A 23,620-nucleotide genomic window follows, 5' to 3' on the forward strand; every position below is an offset into this window, starting at 1 on the left:
CTTAATTCAGACCCCTTGTGCGCATGCATTATGATAGTCACGAATTATGTGACTACATAATATTTTTTTCTCCGCAGGACCCCTGCCTCATGTAGTGCACAGGATGGAACTGCTCTGGAGATGAATCAGGGTTGTGTAGTGAAATAGGTTGTCATCTTCAAGACCTTTGCTTCATTTGTTACAGAGGTGTAGTGCACTCTGCAGGGTGTGCAGAAAGAGGAAGGAGGGTCTCATAAGGCAGTTAAATGGTGCCCTGGAAAACTGGATTCTATCCCTACCTCTGCCACAGAGTTCCTGTGTGGTGCAAGTCAAGTCACTTAAACTAGACTTTTCACAGAGGGTCACCAATTGTGTAATCTGCGTTTTCTGGGTGCCTGATTTGAGGCCTGGGTCTGATTTGCAGAAGTGCTGAGCGCTCAGCTGCAACTGAAGCCAACAGGAGCTGTGCTTTAAACATATCAAGTGTTGTGTAACATTAAATATTCTGAAAAACCAAGTGGTAGTTATCTCAAATTGGGCACCCAGAATTGGTGGATACTTTTGACCTTAATCTCTGTGTCTCTGTGAAATGTGTATTATAATAACCACTCATCTCATGAGGGTATAACAGAATTTCACTAATGTTTGTGAAGCACTCTGATAGAGTGGTGCATGCCATAGACAAGCTGATGAGAAGTTGTTAATTCCGTCTTCCTCGCAGGGTTTGAATAGTGTCCAGTAAATAAGGCATGGGGCCACATATTGAATAGCTGCACTTCAAGTGAACACTGTCCATCCTGTGCACTGAATGAAGTAGAGGTCCTTTGTACAAAGCAGTGTGTGATGATGAAATTATCCATAGTATCATAATGTATGAGCTCGGGGGGGGGGGGGAAAACAAATTCAGATTGCACAGGCAACCTTAATTCTGGCATTTCCTAACTTTTTGGTGCTTAACTTCACAATCCTAATAAAATGTTCTTTTAGCATGGTGGTGTGTGTATATGCCAATTATTATGCTAGTTAGTGGTTCTGGAATGGAAAAACATACTTACTTTGTTTTATTGTGAACTCTTATTTTGACAGGGTGCTGTTTGGACAATGAAATTTTCTCACTGTGGAAGATTACTTGCATCAGCTGGACAGGACAATGTAGTGAGAATATGGGTTTTAAAGAATGCTTTTGACTATTTCAATAACATGCGACTGAAATACAATACAGAAGGTACCTCGCCATATCTCACTGGTACTTTAAGGGCATTAGAAATTCTAGAACAATCGAGTTTTTCTTGTATTTTTTTTTTTAAGTTCTACTTAAATAGTTTCTAACTTTCTGGGCTTTAATCTGTGTCCTAGGTCGTGTCTCTCCTTCCCCTTCTCAAGAGAGCCTGAATTCTTCCAAGTCTGATACTGATGCAGGGGTATGTGTACCAGATAGTGTAGGAGTGTTTTAAGCAATGTATTTCCTGTTTCTGTAATGCTATAGATTTGTACTGCTTTAATAAAGAAAGTATGCCCCAGCTCTGAAGGAGTTCAAACTTTGAAGTCTCAATTCTTCAGTCTAATTCTACATTGTCTTCTGAGGGAGTTTCCCTCAATAAATGCAGGCTTGGATCTTGTGTGAATATGATTCAAACATTTATTCACTTAGTCAGAAACTGAGATCTGATTGAAGATGTTTAGTCAATGTGTGCATGTGATACGGCAAAAAAGTAAAGTAGAGCAAAACTAGATGACTTGTTAGTCTGCGCATCTTCATTTTGATATGTTATTAATTAAAGCTAATCCCTCAGTGGGTCTTTGAGCTGAATGCTGGAAGTAATTAAATACAGATAACTTTGAATTTCCTCACCTGGCAATTTCTTTTACAACTTTATTTAAAAATGAGTCTGACACTGTATCCTTAATTCTCACTAAGGCTAAGATTTAGTCATGGGTATTTTTAGTAATGGTCATGGACAGGTCATAGGCAATAAACAAAAACTCATGGCCCGTGACCTGTCCATGATTTGTACTATAAATACCCATGACTAAATTTTAGGTGCTTTGGGGAGGATCCCATGGCCCTGCCACTGCTCTGCGGGGGCGGCCTGAGCAGCTGACCCCGGGCCCACTGCAGTGCAGCTGGCTCCGGGGGCCGTCCCAGCTCCTCGGGTGGCCCTGGGATCAGCTGCACCGTCCGCTGCAGAAGTCATGGAGGTACCAGACAGTCACGGAATCTGTGACCAACTTGCACCCTTCATTCTCACGGCTTGGTGTCGGGGTTTGGGGGGAGTGGAGGATGTGTGTGAGAGAGAGAGAAAGGAACAAAAAACACAAGGGAAGTTTTAAGAGTGGTGTATGTTTATAATAGATGTGTGCGTACATATTCTGTTTCATTTATTTATACAGTTACATAAACTGAATACGTAGCCAATAAATCAGAGAATTGACCTGTCTCAAACATCCAGTATGTATTTAGACAATGTTATTTTAATCTAATCAAATCAGTTAAGTACAATAATAAGCATTAAACGCTGGAGATGTATGGCAGAACTTAGTGCTTTTAGAACAGTGTAGCTGTAAACTCAGTACACGGCTTTCAGCACCATGTAATTTATTTTGAATGTACAAATAACTGACATGAATCACTTATTTCTCTAATACTTGGTACTTAGGTTTTATATCTGTGCTCAGATATCTGTGGCACATCTGCATATCAGAAAGCAGTAACAATGTATTCTGTTACCATGGATTTTTTTCTGTTGCATTGATTTTGATATATTGATAGGTTTGCAGTGGAGCTGATGAAGACCCCGATGATAAAAATGCACCATTTCGGCAGCGGCCATTTTGCAAATACAAAGGTCATACAGCAGATCTCCTTGATCTCTCATGGTCTAAAGTAAGACAGCTTTTGTGCACACTATACAGAACTTTCCCATTTCCTCCCATGTTTTGCTGTGTTCCTTTTCTTGCACTTGCCATTGGCACTTCATATCTAACCAGTGAAACGACTGATTATTAGTCCGTGGATATAGGCACAGCCCATCCGTGAATTGGCTTATAAATGTCTAAAACACTTTGTAGCTGGTTTCCTCTTGTCTCTCATAGAGTATCCAGCATAAGAACATTATCTCTCATTCTAGCTCCGCTGCAGTTTTTAGGGGGCCAGATTCTGAGCTGTTGTAAATGGCATAGTGTCATTGGATTCAGTGAAGCTGTGCTGCTTTACTCTAGATGAGGATCTGATCGCAGAATACTCATTACCTTCAGATTGGCCATCTGAGTTCGAGCTGTGCTATCTGTGTTATATCTAAAATGTGATCTTGGCTGCTGTTCTGTGAAGAGCTTATTTTATCGCACCCTTTTAACTATTCTGTTATGGCTCAGTCTGTATTGGCAGGAAGCAGAGTCCATTTGTGGCTTTCCATCTTTCATATGATTACATAGTGTCATGCCACTACTGGCTGCTGTTTGATTATCTGAAAATGTTGCTCTTCTTCCGTCTCCCCTATTTTTAAAAGAAGAAGAAAACTGGTTATTTCACACCTTTTTGACAATTCACTGAAGACCTTAAGCTACACAGAGAGGAGGCAGGAATGATTGTTACTTTGTTTCAGAGGTTCACTGGCACTGGTTGAATGAGTGTGGTTGAATAACAGCTAATTAAAAAAAAAAATTTAAATTCTTGCATCTAATTGTGCAACCCTACTGACTTGTGTTGATGAGATCTTACTCACCATGGAGCTATTCATGTGTGTAAAGGCTCATCAGCATAACGGTGTTCCAATACAGTTGTTAATAAATATGGAAACAGAAAAAACTTTTAATTGGATTGTCTGGAAGCTACTTAAATTATAAAGATTCAGAAATCAAGTTTTTAACTTTACCATTATCAAATCAAACACCTTAATTTCTGGAGGCCATTACATTTCCTACTCACTTAAGGGTCTGTATTAAAATCAAAGTAGTATACATTCAGAACCTGATACAGAACACACCTCAGGGATCTTCCCAAGATACGCAAACAAGGGAACCCAGGCAGATCCACCATATCTGGCCACAGCACTCTTACTGAAGGAATATCAAGACTCATAGAAACTATCCTCAAACCACTCACCACCCAAATGGCCAGCTTCCTCCAGGACAAAACTTGACTTCCTCCAAAAACTCTGCAAATTAACAATTTCCCTCAGAATATATTTACAAGATAATGGGCAATTCTCAGATATCCACCCAAAACACATCGCCAAATTCATCCATTCATCTTCACCCATAACAATTTCATATTTAACAACAAACACTTTATTCAAACCATGTGAAGAGTCATGGTTATTAGGATGACTTCCGAGTACATCAACCTCTTCATGGCCCATCTTGAAGAATTTCTAGACAAATGCACCATGAAACCAGTAATATACCTGAGATACATCAAAGATGTTTGCATCCTCTGGACAGATGACTTGAGCTCCCTCATAAATTTCCACCACAACTTCAGCCACCACTAGCCATCCATTAAACTTTTTAGAACACACCCACACTAGCATCAGCTTCCTGGATGCTACAATCCACTTCAACAGTGAAATCCTGCAGACAACCATATACAGGGAACCCACAGATTACCACACCTACCTTCACAGATCCAGTAACCACCCCAAACAAACTAAGACATCTGTTACTTACTGCCAGGCACTCAGATCCACAGAATAGTCTTCCAGGAGAAAGTCTGGAATATACACCTTAACACATTTCAAACTGCCTTCACCAAACAAGGACACTCTATCAGAGAAGTGTAGATCATCATGGAATAGGCCACCCAAATACCCCGAAAGAACCTACTTCAGTGCAGAAATAAACCACGCTCCAATCACACACCCCTAGTTTTCCCCACCACCCTATGCTGGAACCAATACAGGGGGTATCAAACAATGACACCCTCCACTTGATGGGTACCCCATCCAGAAAGAAATCTTTTCTGAATCCCCTCTTCTGGCCTTTAAACAACCCCCCAGCCTCTCCAAGTTCATAATTACAAACAGGCGCCCCACAGAGGAGGACACACCAACTCAGAGGCACCAGACCCTGCCACAACAGATGCAAAACCTGTAGGCATATCTCCACTGCTCTGATGATCATCACTCCTCACAGCACACCTTTCAAGATCCATGGATCCTACCCATGCCTGTCACAACATGTGATGTACTTCATCCAGTGCACTTAATGCCCCAATAACACCTGTGTGGGTGAAATTTCTACACTCTTGAATGAGCTGACACTGAAAAATAAGGTTAAAAACCACCATATCTGTGGGTGAACTCTTCATAAAGTAATCCTTCTGTATCTGACTTCTCTGTCCTCATCCTCAAAGGTAACTTGCTCAACACCTAAAGACGACACTGGGAGCTTCAATCCATAACTTTGTTAGATACTAAAAATCATGGACTGAATAGAGACACTGGATTTATGGTTTATTACAATAATCTGTAACCCACTTAATGCGCCCCCACACCCCAGCTTTTTTTCTTTTCCCCCCTTATGAATGGAGAGGTGTTAGCTAGCCACTTCGTCTTGAATGGTCCATTGAAATGTGTTAATTACTTATGCTAAACAATCTGTTCCACCTTGTACATTTCCCATACTAGAAGAGGAACTCTGTGTAAGCTTGAAAACTTGTCTCCCACCAACAGAAGTTGGTCCAATAAAAAAATACTCCTTTACTGTATGTCCTTCAGAGTGCACAAGTAAAAACTGAAAGATTAAACAGAATTTTCAGCTGAAAAAAAGACAGTAAATAGAATTTAGTGATATGTATGCAGTACTGAAGTAACTGAATTTGAGAGGAGAGGGAAGGGGAATTTCCACTGATATAGTCTGTGGTTTCTAGTTCCTGCATTGCTATTTTTGTCATCAGTACATTCCACTGTTCTCGTGCAAATTGTATAGTCCTTGACGGCACTGCTGTATGTCTGCAGTTAAAATGAGAAAATTACCCTACTTTCAGTTTTGTATCACATTTTAAAACCAAATTAACTTTTCTAGAGTTCTCTATACTGAAATAAATAACAGAGCAACCTCTTAGGAATGCAGACATCTGGTCAAAGGAGACCAGGCAGTAGCCTCTCTGCCCTCACCCTGGAGTCTTTTTTTTTTAAACTATTTTAAGAACTAATTGTTATAACCATTTCATTGATATTTTTTCCTATTTTAAAAAATAAATTCCACCTAAATCAGTGCACAATCAATAAGTATTTTGGGTGAAAATGATGTTTTTACGAAAAGACAACCCCCCAGCCTGATAGCGTGATAGGAGGAAACGATTAAGTGGTCTGTGGGAGTTTGTAAACAACTTCACTTGGTATCATTTTAATCTTCAAGTGTGAAATTTACAAAGGATGAAACCTTATATGCATGTGCTCAGTAATCTTGTTGGTGAAAAAAGTCTTAACCTACAGGCTGCACCTTTTAAATGCTGTGAAAATTATTCTGTTGAACTGAAAATATAAAGAGAATATTATTTTTCTTCCATTTTCGTGAAAAGAAAAAGTTTATTCCTGAAGAGTTAATTTGCTCTTGTTGATTATTCTTCTGCAACAGCAGCTTTGCAGTTAGTTTCTGTGGAGGTTATTTTAATGTCATAAATGGGAATGGTTCTTGACTTTAAGGTGGGGAATAATCAGGAATAGATGAACTCTAAAATTTTCATCCAAATTTTTCTAGTAATAAACAAATAAGGGGAAACAGTATGATATAGATATGTTTTTTAAGAGGTTTTCAGAATTCTTCAAGAAATGTTGTAAGATACTTAAGAAAATAATTGTAGTTGGTAGGTGCCTCTTCTAATTACCCCATTTTGGTAAGCTAGTTGCTACAACTATTCTTTCCAGCCCCCTCCCCCCAAGAAGGTGGTATATTAAAATAAGTGTTTGAGCATTAGCATTTTGGGGCGGGGGGTGGGTAAGCTTTTCATTAATACTTAGTTTCTAGTGGACTGCTGTTACCTGGAAATCCATGTTATAATCTAAGCAGGAAATATTATATACCAAATTGCATTAGTGCTGTGTACCAGTATATTTGATAAACCTTTGAATTATTTCATGCAATTTCTTCCACAGAACTACTTCTTGCTTTCTTCTTCAATGGATAAAACAGTCAGATTATGGCACATATCCAGAAGAGAGTGTCTCTGCTGTTTCCAGCATATAGACTTTGTCACTGCAATAGCTTTCCATCCCAGAGTAAGTAGTTGTATACTCTTTTTAATATGAATAGAGGAGAATATTTTTGAAAGGGCATTTAGGCACCTCCCATTAACTGTCAAACTTAAAAATTGAGTCTCTGTAAAAGTCGGGCACATGAGTGCTCTTTGTGCCTCTTGAAACTATTCCCTGTGTCCTTAAAATTCTGTCCTAAACACTAGTTATTGCTCAACCCTAGTCCTAGTTGACTGGCTGACATGATATAGAACATGAATTGTTCTTGTCTGCACTGACCATTAATATATGGCTAGTATTGCATTAGCTAACTTGATTGTAAAATAAATCATGTTTCAAAATGATAAAATTTCCTAATGTTGACAATGGAGCAGGAACACAGGGCAGCACTCTCTGAAAATCCACCCCAGCCACTTATGAGCTTCTTCATGAACTCCAGAAGGAGCTGTGTCCAACCAGTCAGAAAAACGTCAGTCCTTAGCAGGGTATATCAGAGAGTAAAGAACTCTAACACAGGGGCTGGCGACCTTTCTGCAGTGGTGTGTCAAGTCTTCATTTATTCACTCTAATTTAAGGTTTCACATCCCAGTAATACATTTTAATGTTTTTAGAAGGTCTCTTTTTATAAGTCTGTAATATAACACTAAACTATTGTCTGTAAAGTAAAGGTTTTTAAAATTGTTTAAGAAGCTTCACTTAAAATTTAAATTAAAATGCAGAGACCCCCAGACCAGTGGCCAGAACCTGGGCAGTGGAGTGCCACTGACAGTCAGCTCACGTGCCGCCTTCGGCACACGTGCCATAGGTTGCCCACCCCTGCTCTAACATGTTGCGCCTCTCAGAGTGACTTTTGAACAGTTAGGCCATCTTTGGATAGAAGACATTGACGCTGCTGCTAATTTTAAAAACAAAAGCAAAAATCTTAGAGGTGTGCATTATACATTAAATAATATTTCAAATAGTGTCTGGTCTTAAATCAGTTAGTAAAATTATCAGTGAATTCCTGTTTGGGACAAATCCCTCTGTAGTTGAAGGATACTGTGTGTAATACCTACTTCAGTTGAACTCCGTACAGTTAAATGAATACCAAAATGAGGGAACCCGATAAGAATATGATATAGCAATAAATCACGCCAAGGACTGTCTCAATTTTTGTGCACTGCTTGAATAGTTGACCACTTCTGCTTCACAATGCACCCAAGGAGTCCAGTGGTACCTACTTTTGCAATTCATTCTGGGGATGGGGTTTCCAGGATGTGTTTCTGTGCGTACACATCCTTTTACTCCACAGCTTATGGTATCTGCTCTTTTAGGATGACAGGTACTTTTTAAGTGGCTCACTGGATGGGAAACTCCGACTTTGGAACATTCCTGACAAAAAAGTGGCATTATGGAATGAGGTGGATGGGCAGACAAAATTGATCACAGCAGCAAACTTCTGTCAGAATGGCAAATATGCAGTGATTGGCACATATGATGGCAGATGTATTTTCTATGATACAGAGGTAAAAATTTGTTTTGTATACTGAGTTGTTAATTACAGCCATGGCATCCATTTATTGATAGGACAGTTTCATTTCTAACTTACATTATATTAGATAAACAACTTAGTTTAAAACCTTTTTTTACTATTCATTTACAGAAATATAAGCTTTCTAAACAGTTACTATTTTTCAAGTTCTAGCAGACTTATTTATGCTGCCTGCAGTTTTATCTAATACTTTCCAATAATTAAGAATCAGTGTAATTTCTCTCCAGCACTTGAAGTACCATACACAGATACATGTGCGTTCTACCAGAGGACGGAACAGAGTTGGAAGAAAAATTACTGGCATTGAGCCTTTGCCTGGAGAAAATAAGGTACTGTAATATAGTCCAAGCATGTTCAGCAAGGTGTTGTCTCAGATACTCCGTATTCTCCCGAGGGCCTATGCTAATAGTCATTTAAGAGGTCCTGAACACACACTGCCTCCACTGACTTTTGAATCATAGTTTCTGGGCACTACTGCGATATAAACATTTGTCAAGATGTAGTTCAGTTGATAATATGGTACCACAAACGCCAAATTTAATATTAATATTGGGAATATTGTAGCAATCTAAAATACTGCAATTGATTGCTGATGGTTACCCCAGGAAGTGCTTACATCTTACCTTTAGTGTGTCTCACATGTTTCCTATTGGGTTTATTTTTGAAAATTTTGCTGAATTTACATGTGATTTCATACGACTTAGCTAGAAAAGTGTTAAACATGACTCAGAAGCTGCTATTTTAGGGAATAAGTTACCTTTGGTGTTTCCATAGTGGGTCCCTTTGGTCGTCATAAAGGACAAATTATCATAAATCAAAGAACTACACTACAGCATACTCAACTTAAAGTGAGAGAATTCTCAGCTGCCACTAACGTCTGCTCTGTGAAGGCTCTGATGTTCTGCTATGTGAACTCCTGGCTCTGGCGTAACTTTATCACCTGCTGCTCAGTTGCTTCCATGATTGTACTCTAGACGTATGCCAATGCTGTAAGCAGCACTGGCCCATCTCAAGGGATTGCAGAAACCTCAGAAGTCTTTGGATCGGGACTGGGCAATGTTATGCTCTGGTTAATCAACTGGGGTTGGTGGTGAGCTGTGTGTAAGCTTCCAAAAAAGCATGGGATGGGACCTTATCACCTGGAGGAAATAGGTGAAATCCCTCTGCCCATTATGTTAAAAGTGACCTGCTCCTGGGAGGTGTTTATAACCTTTATTTTCTTTTCTCCTTCAACTGGGAAATATCTTCCCTCTGTAGTTGAAGGATACTGTGTGTAATACCTACTTCAGTTGAACTCCGTACAGTTAAATGAATACCAAAATGAGGGAACCCGATAAGAATATGATATAGCAATAAATCACGCCAAGGACTGTCTCAATTTTTGTGCACTGCTTGAATAGTTGACCACTTCCGCTTCACAATGCACCCAAGGAGTCCAGTGGTACCTACTTTTGCAACATCCCATTGGGCTTATTGCTACACGGCAGATCCTGTTCTATTTCCATCATGATATGAAGGTGCTAGTGAGTGGAAATTTCTTCTGTCCTCTTGCATAGTTGCTTTCCCATGTACCTTTTCTAATGTTCCCTGTTAAAATGTGAACTTAAATCCCTGATCTTAAGAAGTGTGACAATGGAGGAGCAAAAAAAACCTCATTGAGCGAAAAACCCAAAACATTAAATTATGCTGTCAATAATGGGCCAGTCTTATTTGGGGTTACGACTGTTCTTCCAGCTGTGTGGCATGAATGATATACCTGTGCTCTTCTGTGAGATTGCGATTACTGAATAGCTCTCCCTTTGTCCTTATCATTGTAGAATAACTAACACATTTCCAAAATCTCCCTTGCCAAGTGATGCAATGTCCTTTGAGCCTCAGTACATGTTAAAGCTGTGTGCAGGTGTGCTTGCCAACTTTAATGTCCTGTAAAATAATGAGAGCATATCTACATGCACATTCATTTATTTACAGGTTAGTCCCAGTTATTCAGATATTCCAGAATTAACCCTTTGAATAATCTGAATATAAAAAAAAGTGTTTCTACATTAAGATTTGATGTGAAGGACATATCTGGATTTAAACTCCAGTTAACCAAACCCTTGTTTTTATCTGTGCTTTGCATGAAAGAGGCAAGAAAAAATATGAATACTACTAAACAGCCAATAAATCTGACATCATCTCTCCCTCAGTAAGGTTGGAGCCTGGTTTTCTGAAATCAGGAGTCAATGCAAATAGCTCAATATACTGCTCTTGTGCAAAATAATAAAGGAAAAGGGTTATTAAAAAAAATTTTCCTTAAATTCTCTAGCCCTATTTATCAATAATTTGGTGTCATTCTCTCCCACACTTCCTTGAGACAGTCAAAGCCTGAATGATTTGTTCGAGAACTCTTGTTGATAGAAATTGGGTTTTCCAGTCAGGTAGCAGAAACAATACCATGTGACTTGAGTGAACAGCATACATCAGATCTCAAAGGGTAGGCAATAGAATATTCTACTGAGTTACCTATTGATGCCAATCCGCAAGAAACCGGTTTAAACATACATCTTGCACTATCTCCTGAAGTCTCTGGGCATATTACTTGGATGCTTTATAAGCTTGAGAGACTAACTAGATGAGCACCCAGTCCCCCGCCTGAAGTACATGTGGCTTGTTGTGACAGCTCATGTCATTCAGGGGCTGCTTTCTAACTGCCATGTAGCACAGTGAGAGGAAACTCAGCCCAGACACACCTGCTAAGTTGCTAATGCAGTGGTTAATACAGAGCGCTGAATCGCCTCCCCTGTTTAGGCTCTCCCACTGCCTCCTTTCTTAGTCACTAGGGACAGTGGCACCATTCTGCCTGTCTCTCAGACCCGTAACCTGGCTTCCCTCTTTGACTCAGTTCTCTCCGGGTCCTCACATCAAGGCTGTCTAAATCTTGCAGATATTCCTGCATAACATCTCTAAGATACAACCTTTCCTGTCCCTCTGCGGAGCTAAAGCACTTGCTCAGCCTCTCATCTCAATAACCGCAGCATCCTTCTCTCTGGCCTTGACACATGCCATCTTGCCCTGTTCATATCCATTCAGAATGCTGTTTAAAGACCATTTTCCTAGCCCGTTGCTTTGGCCATATCACACCTATCTTTAAATAGCTTCCCTGGCTCCCCTTTCCCTCGCTGATGAAACATAAGTGACTTGTCTTCACTTTCAAGGCTCTTCATGGTCAGTCCTCGCCCTACTTACCTCTCATTCACTACAGATCTGTTGACTCCCACCTCCAATCAGCCCAGGATGTCAGCCTCCGTCTCCCATTTGTTCAAATGTTCAATCAAGCACCTTTGTGCTTTCCCCCATGTTGGCCGTGTCACTTTGGGAGGAGCCATTCCTGTAAATATTCTTCTTCCTGTAAACGTCACCCGAGCTACCTCGTTAACCACCTACAAATCCCTCCTTAAAACTCTCCTTTGACGTGATCCAACAAAAAATTGACAATAATTATGCCACTGGTATGCTGAGATGGCTGCCTATCATGCTGACCAATATTGTCTCATTGTTTCCTTGTATTCCCAGATCTGTCTCTGTTCACTTGTTCTCTTGTTTTATACTTCAGTTGTAAGCTCCTTGATACAGGGATTGTCTTTCTGTTCTGTGTTCATACATCACCTAGCGCAGTGGGGTCCATGACTGGGACTCTTAGGTGATGTATTTGGTTCAGTCCATAAGCAACATGGGTGAGGATGTCCTGCATGTGCCATTTGACACAGGACCAAAAATACGGAAATGTCCTTGTACCAGTTCTTCTGGGATGAATGTAGGTGACGAGAAGGAAAGTAAGTGTCAGTCTAAGTACCTGGAAATTCTCCTGCTCTGGTTTGAATCAGCTGTGATGATCTTTTGTGTATGCTGTATTGTTTGTATTAAAGGTTTGTGCTTCGTATAATTTACCTTTTTCTGTTAATTTTAAATTGAAAAGCAGTTTCTAAATCTTTGCAACGTTTTTGTTTCACTTCTAGATATTAGTGACATCCAATGACTCCAGAATCAGACTGTATGACCTAAGAGATTTGTCCTTGTCCATGAAATACAAAGGTTATGTCAACAGTAGCAGCCAAATTAAAGCCAGCTTCAGGTAAGAAGTGGAAATACGTAGACTGTGTTATAGCAATACACTTTGTGAATCTCCTAGAAATCTTAAGGGCAATATACAAAATCGTCTTGTTGGGGATATCTGTATGTAACCTAATATGAAATGGAGCAGCTTGAATGCCGGTTTGCTGGAAATCCCAAGTGAGTTGTAAGGGAGGAGAGAACCCAAATCCGCTCTGCAGGCAGGAGTGTCAGAGATGCTTAGGGATAGAGAACTCATGTAAATAAGCTAATCTCCTTCCCTTATCTGCACCATTACTCCCAATTCTTGAGTCATGTCCCATAATTGCTTCCACAGCTGGCATACCACAGGCTCCAGAAGCCTCACACAGAAGCTAGGAAAACTCTAGGGCTGGAAAAAGTACTATAGTTTATTGCAGTGGTGAGGAGAAAGAGGCTCTCTGCGGTGTTCCTTCCTTTAATGAAGAAAATCTCTTGGTGGCTGTTGATGTCTTGGTTCTTCCTTCCTCATCTGTTGTAGGGAAGCAAAAGGCTCTTGATCACCTTTATTGGTGACCCCATCAGCAAGTTGCTTGCATTTCTCAGGTGGGGGAAATTCTCCTTTGTCCCCCACCTCATATTGCATTGTTTAGGGGAGGAGTATTTGGCCCAATAAGCATAATATACTCTCCCTTATTAAGCTCCTTTGAGCTTCTGACTCCGCTCAGGCATGCAGGTGTCAGTTTCCTGCTAAAAAAAAACTGGGGAGCTCGAAGGAAGATGAAAGGGGGGCCTTCTTTACACGTACCATACACGGTAGTCAGGCCAGGAAAGTTGCAGAACCCATCCCTGCCCAAGCCTCTGACTGCCAGATGCTGGGACTAGATGACAAGAGATGGATCACTTGATGGGTGACCTGGTCTGTTCTTTCCCCTTAAAGCATCTGGCACCAGCCACTATTGGAAGACAGGATACTGGGCTAGATGGACCATTGGTCTGAGTCAATCTGGCTTTTCTTATGTTCTTATCCCTGAGAAGGGGGTTGGCTTGAATAGCTGCTTAACCCAAAATGTGTGCTGGGGTTCTTATGTCAAAGGTGCAAATGTATACAAAAATAGTAGGTATCCTCTTGTGGTGGTGACAGCAGGGGGAGGAATGAAGTCCCCAAAGTTGAGATGTTCATGCTAACAGGCCTGTACGTTGTGTGATGATTAAAATATGCTTGCATTTAAAAACCAAAATTGTACAACAAGGTTAGGGTGTAGCACAGGTAAGTACTCAGGAATTGTATGTACTACCTTAACTGAGCCTGCTTTGTATATCATAGAAGATTAGGGTTGGAAGAGACCTCAGGAGGTCATCTAGTCCAATCCTCTGCTCAAAGCAGGACCAATCCCCAACTGAGTCATCCCAGCAAGGGCTTTGTCAAGCTGGGCTTTAAAAAAGACTGTGTTGTGACAGTCTGTTATCATATGAGCACATACTATTTCTCAAATGTCTGTAATTTTTGCAACCTTTCATACACAAAAAATTGTGCCTCTAGGTACTGGTCTGTTTGACCATGAATATCTATATTGTATGATAGGCTGCACTGTCACTGTATATCTTGCAAGGTGCTTATTTCAGGTTGGAGCCAGAAGAAGAAGAAAAAACAGGACTGTGCTTATGTATGAGTGATTTTTCTCCCACTGAATGTAGTAAACTGGGATAATGTAATTCCTTCCAATAGCAGTAGCAGCAGAAGAGTAATTTCTTTGCAGCTGCCATTGTCAGCTTTTGGGGAGCATTTTGTGCATGAGAGCTTCTCCCACTGCTGTACTTAATCCACCTTCCCGAGGGGCAGTAGTTGCATCAAGAGGAGAAGCTCTCCCATCAACATAGCACTGTCTACACCATGGTTTGGGGTATAACCATGTCGCTCAGGGGGTGGATTTTTCACACTCCTAAGCGATGTAGTTCTAGCAGTTTAAGTTTGTAGGGTAGACCTGGCCTTAGACTCTGGGTTTCTTGTTTTAAGTGGCTGTGGTGCTGCCACTGAAGCAAAGGAGCTACCTTGATTGTAACTAACTTTTTCCATAGTTCCTTACTGTTACTTGTTACAGTCCAGCTGCTGCTATGATGTATTTCTTATGATTTGACTGGTAACTAGCTTTATATATGGTATTGGAATAATTTCTCATTTCTGTTCTTTAAGTTTTAAACAGCAGGTGTATGCTTTTCTGCGATTTCATGTCCTCTTAAGGAAAGCAATGCAGTGTGCTGAGTGGAAAAGCCAAAGATGAAGGTAATAAGTCTTTCTCTTTTGTATCTTCAGCCATGATTTTACTTACATTGTAAGTGGCTCAGAAGATAAATATGTTTATATCTGGAGCACCTACCATGACTTAAGCAAGTTTACTTCAGTAAGGAGAGATCGTAATGACTTCTGGGAAGGCATTAAAGGTAAGTTACTTGATCTTTTATATATTTTGTTTATCTAAGCTTATACAGTTTTAGGGATTGAATATTTTTAATACCTTTTGGCTTTTACTTTTGCCAGCAACAATGAAAAACTGTAAGATTAAGTTTATAGAAGCAAAGTGTAATACATAACTTTTTAGCTTTACTCATAATGAAACTTTTCACTTGAAAAGCTGAAGAGATCCTTCAGAATATTTGACTAAGTTTAACTGAATAAGTGGCATGATAAGAGATGGATTTAAATTTTTCAAATAATCCAATCCAGCTTCAGTCAGGGTCTGGACTTAGGTTTCTAGATGCACTATAATAATTGATACAGGTCAGCAGAGCTATTCGCTCAGTTATAGAACGGTAGGGTCATCAACATTGAATGTGTTGCTTGGTGTGTAATTTAAAATCCCAGTGGGTTCTGTTTTATGGAAATAGCAAGTTGACTCTGAAAACAAAATGAATTGCTTAAATTTTAAGCTTTGTAATGTGCCACTACTTAAAATAAGAAAACATGGCATCAATATAAAGAAAGTAAGATCAGCAAAACGCCCATCTTCTCTCTCCCACCCCGACACCTAGGTACCTTAAAGTAAGAGGAGTTTCTTGTATATATTTTATTCTGTCTGGGCAATCGTTCATACTGTGTATCTTAATTAATGGGATGGTTGCCTACAGAGACATGTTATTTCCTCAGATTTTGAAGATGGCAACAATATTCCCTGCCTAACCCCAGAATTCTCGGAAAATGAGGGGATGCCTACGTTCAACTTACATTAAGCTACTTTGGGACTCAAATTCTTGGCATTTTTTACTGTATTTACACATCCTGTATTTTAGAAAAATTGATATTTCTTGAAACGAATTTATCTTAAAATGTATTTTTCCCTCTTTCTTTAGCACACAATGCTGTTGTCACATCAGCAATTTTTGCCCCAAATCCCAGTTTGATGGTATCATTGGAAACCTCTGAAAAACAAGAAGCTGAAAGCAAGGGAGATGATTCTGAAGCATCAGACACTATACCTTCTGGTAGGTTGTTGATGTCCACCTGTATTTGGTACCAGCCGAAAAGATCAGAGGCAAGATTTGACCCATAGTGTATAAATTACTTGTCAGAATGTTCTTGAGAAAAATGGTTGTTCATCCATTGGTATGGGCGTTTTTTTAATGAGGTGCTTTAATGGATATAAGAATACCCAAATGTTACTCTGTAGAAATTGTTTAGAAATGTGCAAATGGAACATATCACTGACATCCAGTCCCCATTAGGAAGATGCATTTTTTTCCATTCAGACTGAGGACAATGGGGCCCCACTGTAGTAGGTGGTTATACAAACCCATAATAAAAAGACTGTCCCTCGCCCAAAGATAGCTTATGATCTTCACAGATAACAAGAGGCAACTGCTGACTATAACAAATGGGAAATATGGAGAGGACAAGGTATGTTGTATCTGGTCTTCAACTGAAAACTGCATCTTTCATTGCAATTGGTAGCTTTGTTTTAATAAGCAGTTCTTTTAAAATCAACTCAATACTTTCTTTTCCCTTAAGGTGCTCTGAAGACAGATCACACAGAAGTGCTTTTATCGGCTGACTTTACTGGAGCAATCAAAGTCTTCATTAATAAAAAGAAAAATGTATCTTAATTATTTGGAGCTGATAGCATTAAAATGTGGTACCCTGGAAGTAAAACTCCACAGATGACATGGACAAAAGCAAAGTACCTAATGTAATAGCATCATGGGCTGATTTAGTTTTAAATCATTATTTAAAGCTACTCAGTTATCAGACCTGCTGGGAAGCAGTCTCAACCTATTAATACTTGGGCTTGTAGAATAGAAGGGAATGTGTAATAATAACCTTGCCAAACAAATAGGCTCTACGTTTTCTAAATACATTGTTTTGCTACATAATTTTGAACATGCACAGATTTCTGCATGAAAATGTTAATATATTCACACGTGTGTGCCTTTTTGGTTACATGCACTAAATTGAACATATATCAAGAGTTAATTTATTTAGTGGTGCTTATGGCCACTTGATGGGGGAGGGGAAAATAAATTTAAAAAAATGCTAAATGGTCTAGCTTGAAAAGAAAATGCAATCTCTTTGCACAAAGTTCCATTTCTAAGAAAGATGATCTGTTCTGGATTTGTGGTAGTTATAGTTCAGAATATCTAAGTTATGCAAGTTTCTGATGGGTCAGCAACCATGTGTTAAATGTTTTTATAAATTTTGTCAACTTTCAGGACATGTGAAAATTTTTGTTGTCTTTTAATTGTGGATTAGATTCCTTTATGTGTGTGTGTGTATATATATATATATTTTGCACACCGGAGCACAATATTTCTATGTAAAGAATTCTCTCATTCCTTATTCACGAGTACCATGCTATGCTCACTTAAAAAATTTAAGCTGCATTAGAAACAATTCTTATATTTTACAACAATGTAAAATAAACTGTTTACATTTTTTTTAAGCATTGTAGTTTAAAGAAGTTTTAAGTTGTCTTTTTGTTCGTTTAGAGCCACTCAATTTGAAAGTCTTTGTAAATATTCATATAATGTACCAATGAAATAACGTTCTGGGCAACATAACCCATGAAATGTTATTGATGGTTAAAACTGTTTCAGAGAACAAAGATGTATCATTAAAATTGGTCACAAATACTTGGAAAATATCATTCATTTTCAGATATTTTGTATGTTTGTCAGAGCCGGTGCAAGGATGTTTCGCACCCTAGGCAAAACTTCCACCTTGCGCCCTCCCCTGTCCCCGAGCCCTGTGGCTGTGCCCCCTCCTGCAGCAGCGCCCCCTCCTGCAGCAGCTCCCTTCCACCTCTCCAGCCCAGGGAGCTGTGCAGCAGCTCCTCACCCCAGCTCACCTCTGCTCTTCCCCCTCCCTGAGCCCTGCGGCAGCTCCTCACCCCTGGTGGCAGCTCCTCACCCCCCCACCCTGCCCTGAGGCATCCCCCCCACCATAGTAGCTTCCCTTCCCCGCCCCCAGCCTGGGGAGCTGTGCAACAGCTCCCTGCTCTAGCTCACCTCTGCTCCGCCTCCTCTCTGAGCATTCTGTCGCTGCTCCACTTCTCCCGCCTCCCAGACTTGCAGCATCAGTCAGCTGTTTGGCGCCGCAAGCCTGGGAGAGAGAGAAGCAGAGCAGGGCAGCGAGCTCAGGGGAGGAGGCGGAGCAGAGATGAGCTGGGGCGGGGAGTTCCCCTGCGTGCTGCACCCCTCCTTACTTGCTGCAGGCGGCCCTCCCCGCACTCCCCTGCCCCAGCTCCCTCCGCCTAAATGCCAGCGGCAACCGAGGCGGCCGAAGATCTGGCCACTGCAGTCGCCGCCGAAGAAAGTGCCGCCTCCCAAATCCTGGCGGTGGTCACCTAATAGATTGCACCAGCCCTGATGTTAGCCTCTTTGCCTTCGTACAGTTTCCACCTGTTTTTTCTCAGATCAGAATCTTTTTGCATACAGTTGTTCGTTTGTCCACTCCACTCTCCCTGGTTTTTTCCCTTCATCTGATTGTAAATGCTAATTTCAATTTTCTTGAAAGAAGCAGTAGGGACTGGAAATGGGTATTAGGCAGAGACTGTGTTAAGAGTTATGTGATCCTATACATGGAGTCTTGACATTTGTAGTAGCATGGGGAAAGAAATGGGAAAGCCGTAAAGAAAAGGAAACAGCATACTTTAATTGCTCTGATTTCTACTTTGCCACTACTGCTGCTGTGATGAGTATGATCAGTTTGAGTGAAGGTAATATTGGAGGCAGTATCTTAAGCCAGAAAGCTGATAGTTGAAAAGGACTGTAGTAAAGAAATCTCTGCTTCTGACATCCCTGCTTAGTAAATGCTAATATGGGAGATATGCTGTGGAAAACCTGGTTTGCCTTCAAGACGCTGTCACTTGGGATAAGCGTGACCTATTACTTTGAAAATAAGTACTTGGGTAATGTAGACCAGCTGAAAGCCATCTTAAGTTGGGATGTTCTTAGGGGGGGCTGTTTATTCTGTTCTTTTCCACGACAGATTCTTAGTAATTTGAGGAGGAACCTGAAGAACATGGAGAAAGGCACAGCTTGTGATTCCTAAAATGAAATAAGGTGCCACTATAGTGAAGAGGGTGAATACACACTATGTTCTACTAGACAGTGTTGCTTCCTGTAGCTAGATACTGGACTTAATCTGTGATAACTTAAATTCCATGAGATTATTTTCATAACTTGTATGTTTTGGCAGTATATGAATACCAAAAATCCACTTGCTTACTTCTCTAGCTATAGTGCTATATGCCATCAAGTATGTTACCTGGACGTGATCACCGTAGGAATAGGAATGCACCACTGACAGAGTCTCCTTTAGAGAGCCTGTCCTGGCTAATTTGCTACAGCCCTTTAAGTCAGGCAACTTTGCTGGATGACCAGGGAAGAGTGGTTCATGGGAAGGGAGCTCCTTCATACATCTTCAGCTGTGGTGCAAGCAAAAGCCATCTAGTTAACGGCTGACCTTGGTCATTACAGGTCAGTAGAATAGGAGGATAAAGGAGCTCCTTTAGTCCCTATGTTTCAGTATTGCTCAAAGCATAGACATGAGCAGGGAACAGATTCTTGTCTTGCATTAATTTTTGTCATTTTGAAGATTGTTCCTGTCCTGAATCAGAGGGAAAAATCAATATATTGAAAACTTTCACAAGCTGATAATCCAAAAAAAAAAAAAATCAGCTTGGGTCAAATGAAATATCTTGTTTCAATTTTGATCTCTTTTTAAAATATAACCTTATTAGTATGTTAGTTAAAATTTCCAAAACAGTCTCATCAAATCAAAAAATGTTTTTAAAAACAAGTCTAACATTCCATTACAATTTAAAATTTTGTAATGTTTTAATTGGCAGATTGGTTGAAACTGACCTTTTCCCACTGCCAGTTTCAGTTTTGAGAAATCTGCTTTTCTTGACAAAAAAGCATTTCATCGGAAGATTCCCAACCAGCTCTGAACAGCTCATAACTGAAACACTGTTGCTAACTTTATTTCCAACATCTACTTACAACTTCATTTGCTATAATTTGTAAATCACATGCTGCAAACTTAAGGAAGATAGTTGATTTTTCAGTCTCCGATCATTCAGCAATTGGAGGTGAATAGTACCTCAGCATCTTGGCTTCTCCTTGCAAATACATATTAGATATAATCACTGACCTTTGTACATACAATCCCATTGAACGATATCTAGCAACGAGTGAGGAACTGATTCTTTTCAAGTTACTACTTCTCATGCCTGAGAACCAAAGCTGATCTACGCAAACCACCTCAAACCTTCTAATCCTTTGTTTCCTATCTTTCCTTAAAGATCTGGGGGAGAGATTTTAACGTGATTGGGTTGTAGTTACATACCATCCACTTTGGAATTTGATGAATCAAACATTTGTTTTTCTCCTTAGCTGCTGAAGACGTCATTACTTAAGTTTGATGGTGCTTCATGACTCTCAAAAGTATTCAGTATCCCCTCATAAAAAAGACTGATTACAGCTATCTTTAATTATCCAGCTCCTTTTATAGTATCTGGCAGTAAGCAAAATGCTCTTTCAAACGGACTATTTCTGATTGGGACAGTCTCCTACACCAAACCTGTTTTAGTTTTGCTTTCATTGCTATATATCTATCGTAAGTGAGATTTATTACTTTCAGCGCTCATGGTTTCTGAACTATGTTGATTTCTTGAATAGTTTAGGTACATCAATTTAAAAGAAAAAAAAACCCACACCCCGCTTGTTACCAAGCTGTACCCACAGCCACTCTGTTTATGGCTGCTGCCTTTGTTTTTTCCCTTGTGCTCTTGCCCCTGCTCCTTCCTATGTTGTACCTCTTGCTGCATCTTAAACAGGGCTGTGTGTAGGAGCTACTATCAGAGATGTAATAAATATCAGAGCGACTCATCTTCGTGCTGCCTGAAGTTGGTGGATCACTGAGTACTTGGCTACAATTTCCAACAGCAAAACAACCTACAGTTTTGTCCATTCAGGCCTCTGCTCTTTGCTTCAGCACCACAGAGCTGTGGAGTGTATCAGCTGTGTTAAGTCAGGCATGATCCACTGGCACCTGAGGCAGAAGGAATCTGACCTCCCTCAGCTACATGAGGGTATCTGAGTCATCTGAGGAGCTTACAAGGAGGCACTTCCTCTCATGACATGCATCTCTTCCAACAGACTAACTCACTTTCTTTGATCAGTAGTGGGATCAGTTGTGCAGGCAAAATCCCACCTAAAAAAAATGGCAACTCAGCCCCTCCCTGCCAAGCCAAACAAAACATGAATGGATGGTGGAGGAGGGGAATCATCCTTGTGGGAAAGAATTCCTACTCAGGAAATCCCTGCAGAGAGAACATGAGCTCTCCCCTCTCAAGAATCAGTAGAACAAGCCAGCTTGATCACAGATTTTGTAACAATAAATCACCTTTTCATCTCTGCTGCAATCAGCTCCTACCTTTATACCATGACTTTTGACTACTGCCTCCCAACGAGGGGGCAGGCTTTATGCAGCAGCTAGAGTCTGTAATAAAAGCGCATGTTTCTTTGACGCTTCCTCCATCACTCCCAACAAATATAGTGTCAGACAAAAGAATTCACGGTGTTTGAGCAATGATAAAAGGGCAGCCTGGAGAAGGGTATGGGTTTTCACAACTTTTGAAACGAGGCACTTGCATTTTGCTATGGCTAATTTAGGACCTGCCTAGTCCAGTAGAGAAAGCATGTTATGCTATTAGACTCATAGACTCTAGGACTGGAAGGGACCTCGAGAGGTCATATTGAACATTCAGTAGCCACGGCTGCTGCTTCAGCAGCAGGAGGTACCTGTAACCAGGCAATTCCTGCAGAGGAAACTCTGCTGCCACCATCCACTCACTTCCCCGATGGTCACAGCTGGATGGGAACGTGCTGCTCTTGTGCTTTTAACCAGAGAGATTTCAAGGGCATGGATGAATATTAGGCTGTTTATTTCAAAGGAAAGAATAAAGAGTTTATACTCACCAGGTGGATGGTAAAACAAAGGAATGCTATTTACACAATATTTGTGTTACATTAGCCCCAGGACCCCATTGTGCTCGGCGCTGTACAACCACAGAATAAAGAGACAGTCCCTGCCCCCAAACAATTTACAATCTAAGACAGGTGACAACAGGTGGGGAGTACAAGGAAACAATGAGACACTAACCAGGAAGCTCTTTCCCCAAAGAAACACGTGTACAGAAGAAAATAACTAAATCAATGTAGACAAAAACTTGTCCTAAACTCTGTAAGTAGCTGATAAACTAAGCTCCACCCACAGTGGCACTTACACAAATTTGAGTGTGTTTCAGGTGAGCCTAGTTTGTCCAATCAATACCCTTTTCCTGATCAAATGTAGGATGGTGCCCCAATTTGGATTGCTGTATGAGTGACAAATAGTAGGATTTCTCCTTCCGCTCTGCCAGGCCTTTAAAACACAAGTCTGATCTGATCTCTTAAGCTCCACGTGAACGTGTCTGCCTCAGATGCTCTGACTCTGACCTTTCCTGGTCACTTTAAAGGCTAGCACCGTCATGGTGTGTTAACAGGACTGGCTTACAATATCATCCCTGGCTGTGTCTCTGCACTGAATACAATCCAAAAAAGCTACAGCCCCTTATGACTGAACACAATACCCTTCGCCTGCATCACAGGTATGTTGTCTGCAAGCCTGCACTGTCTGTTGTTGACAGCCATGGGACTTAAGACATTGCCATGATTTATTATTTGCATCCCAGTAATAGTCACAATCACTGAGCGCTGTCCTTACGCACATGACAACTAAATTCCTGCTTACAATCTAAGCAGCAGTGTATTAAAAAATACAAGGAGAAACATTAAATTGGATACAATACAGGCACTGTAGACCTGTATATGCATCTTTTGATTCATTGTGTCTTGCAGGAGGAGGGAAGCAGACTGGCCATGTTTTTCTAGGGCACCTATTCAAATGACACGCACAGCTGAGGTTCAGAGCCAGACAGAAGTTATTAGTGAATATTCTACTCAAATTGTGTTTTGAAATGTGTATATTTTTGTGACTATTGATTAGCTCTACAAGGTTTGAGGGGGATCAGTGCATAATTTATTACAGAAACTGTGGAACTTGGCAAATTTGAATATTTGACCATCTAGCATTACTGCTGATGGTTGAATAAGTAAATTATTTGGCAAGTTTCATTAAGTTTTTGTAATAAATTATGCCCTGATTAGGTTTATACAAAAACATAAAAAGAGTACTTCAGTAGCTGGTGTGCCTAGATAATCTGCATGGATAATCTGTAGATTTTGTACGGATGATAACCTGGAGTAGGGTTGGTGCATGACAATTACTGGAGAAACAAAGGTGGTTTCC

General features: G+C 40.4%; 1 protein-coding gene across 2 annotated transcripts in view; it reads left to right on the top strand.

Moving 5' to 3' along the window:
* Nucleotides 1-17,906, top strand: part of WDR44 (WD repeat domain 44) — a 59,593-nt gene extending 41,687 nt beyond the window's left edge. For both annotated transcript variants that reach the window (XM_050964898.1, XM_050964899.1), the window contains exons 11-20: nucleotides 1,066-1,204; nucleotides 1,336-1,400; nucleotides 2,750-2,863; nucleotides 7,074-7,196; nucleotides 8,486-8,677; nucleotides 8,931-9,032; nucleotides 12,702-12,817; nucleotides 15,089-15,216; nucleotides 16,123-16,254; nucleotides 16,778-17,906. In XM_050964898.1, coding sequence (XP_050820855.1) covers nucleotides 1,066-1,204; nucleotides 1,336-1,400; nucleotides 2,750-2,863; nucleotides 7,074-7,196; nucleotides 8,486-8,677; nucleotides 8,931-9,032; nucleotides 12,702-12,817; nucleotides 15,089-15,216; nucleotides 16,123-16,254; nucleotides 16,778-16,872 — 1,206 coding nt within the window. In that variant the 3' untranslated portion in view covers nucleotides 16,873-17,906. The remainder of the gene's footprint in view (nucleotides 1-1,065; nucleotides 1,205-1,335; nucleotides 1,401-2,749; nucleotides 2,864-7,073; nucleotides 7,197-8,485; nucleotides 8,678-8,930; nucleotides 9,033-12,701; nucleotides 12,818-15,088; nucleotides 15,217-16,122; nucleotides 16,255-16,777) is intronic.
* Nucleotides 17,907-23,620: the final 5,714 nt, after the last annotated feature.

This window comes from Gopherus flavomarginatus, chromosome 8 (genome assembly GCF_025201925.1).
Source record: "Gopherus flavomarginatus isolate rGopFla2 chromosome 8, rGopFla2.mat.asm, whole genome shotgun sequence".
NCBI classification, from domain to species: domain Eukaryota; kingdom Metazoa; phylum Chordata; order Testudines; family Testudinidae; genus Gopherus; species Gopherus flavomarginatus.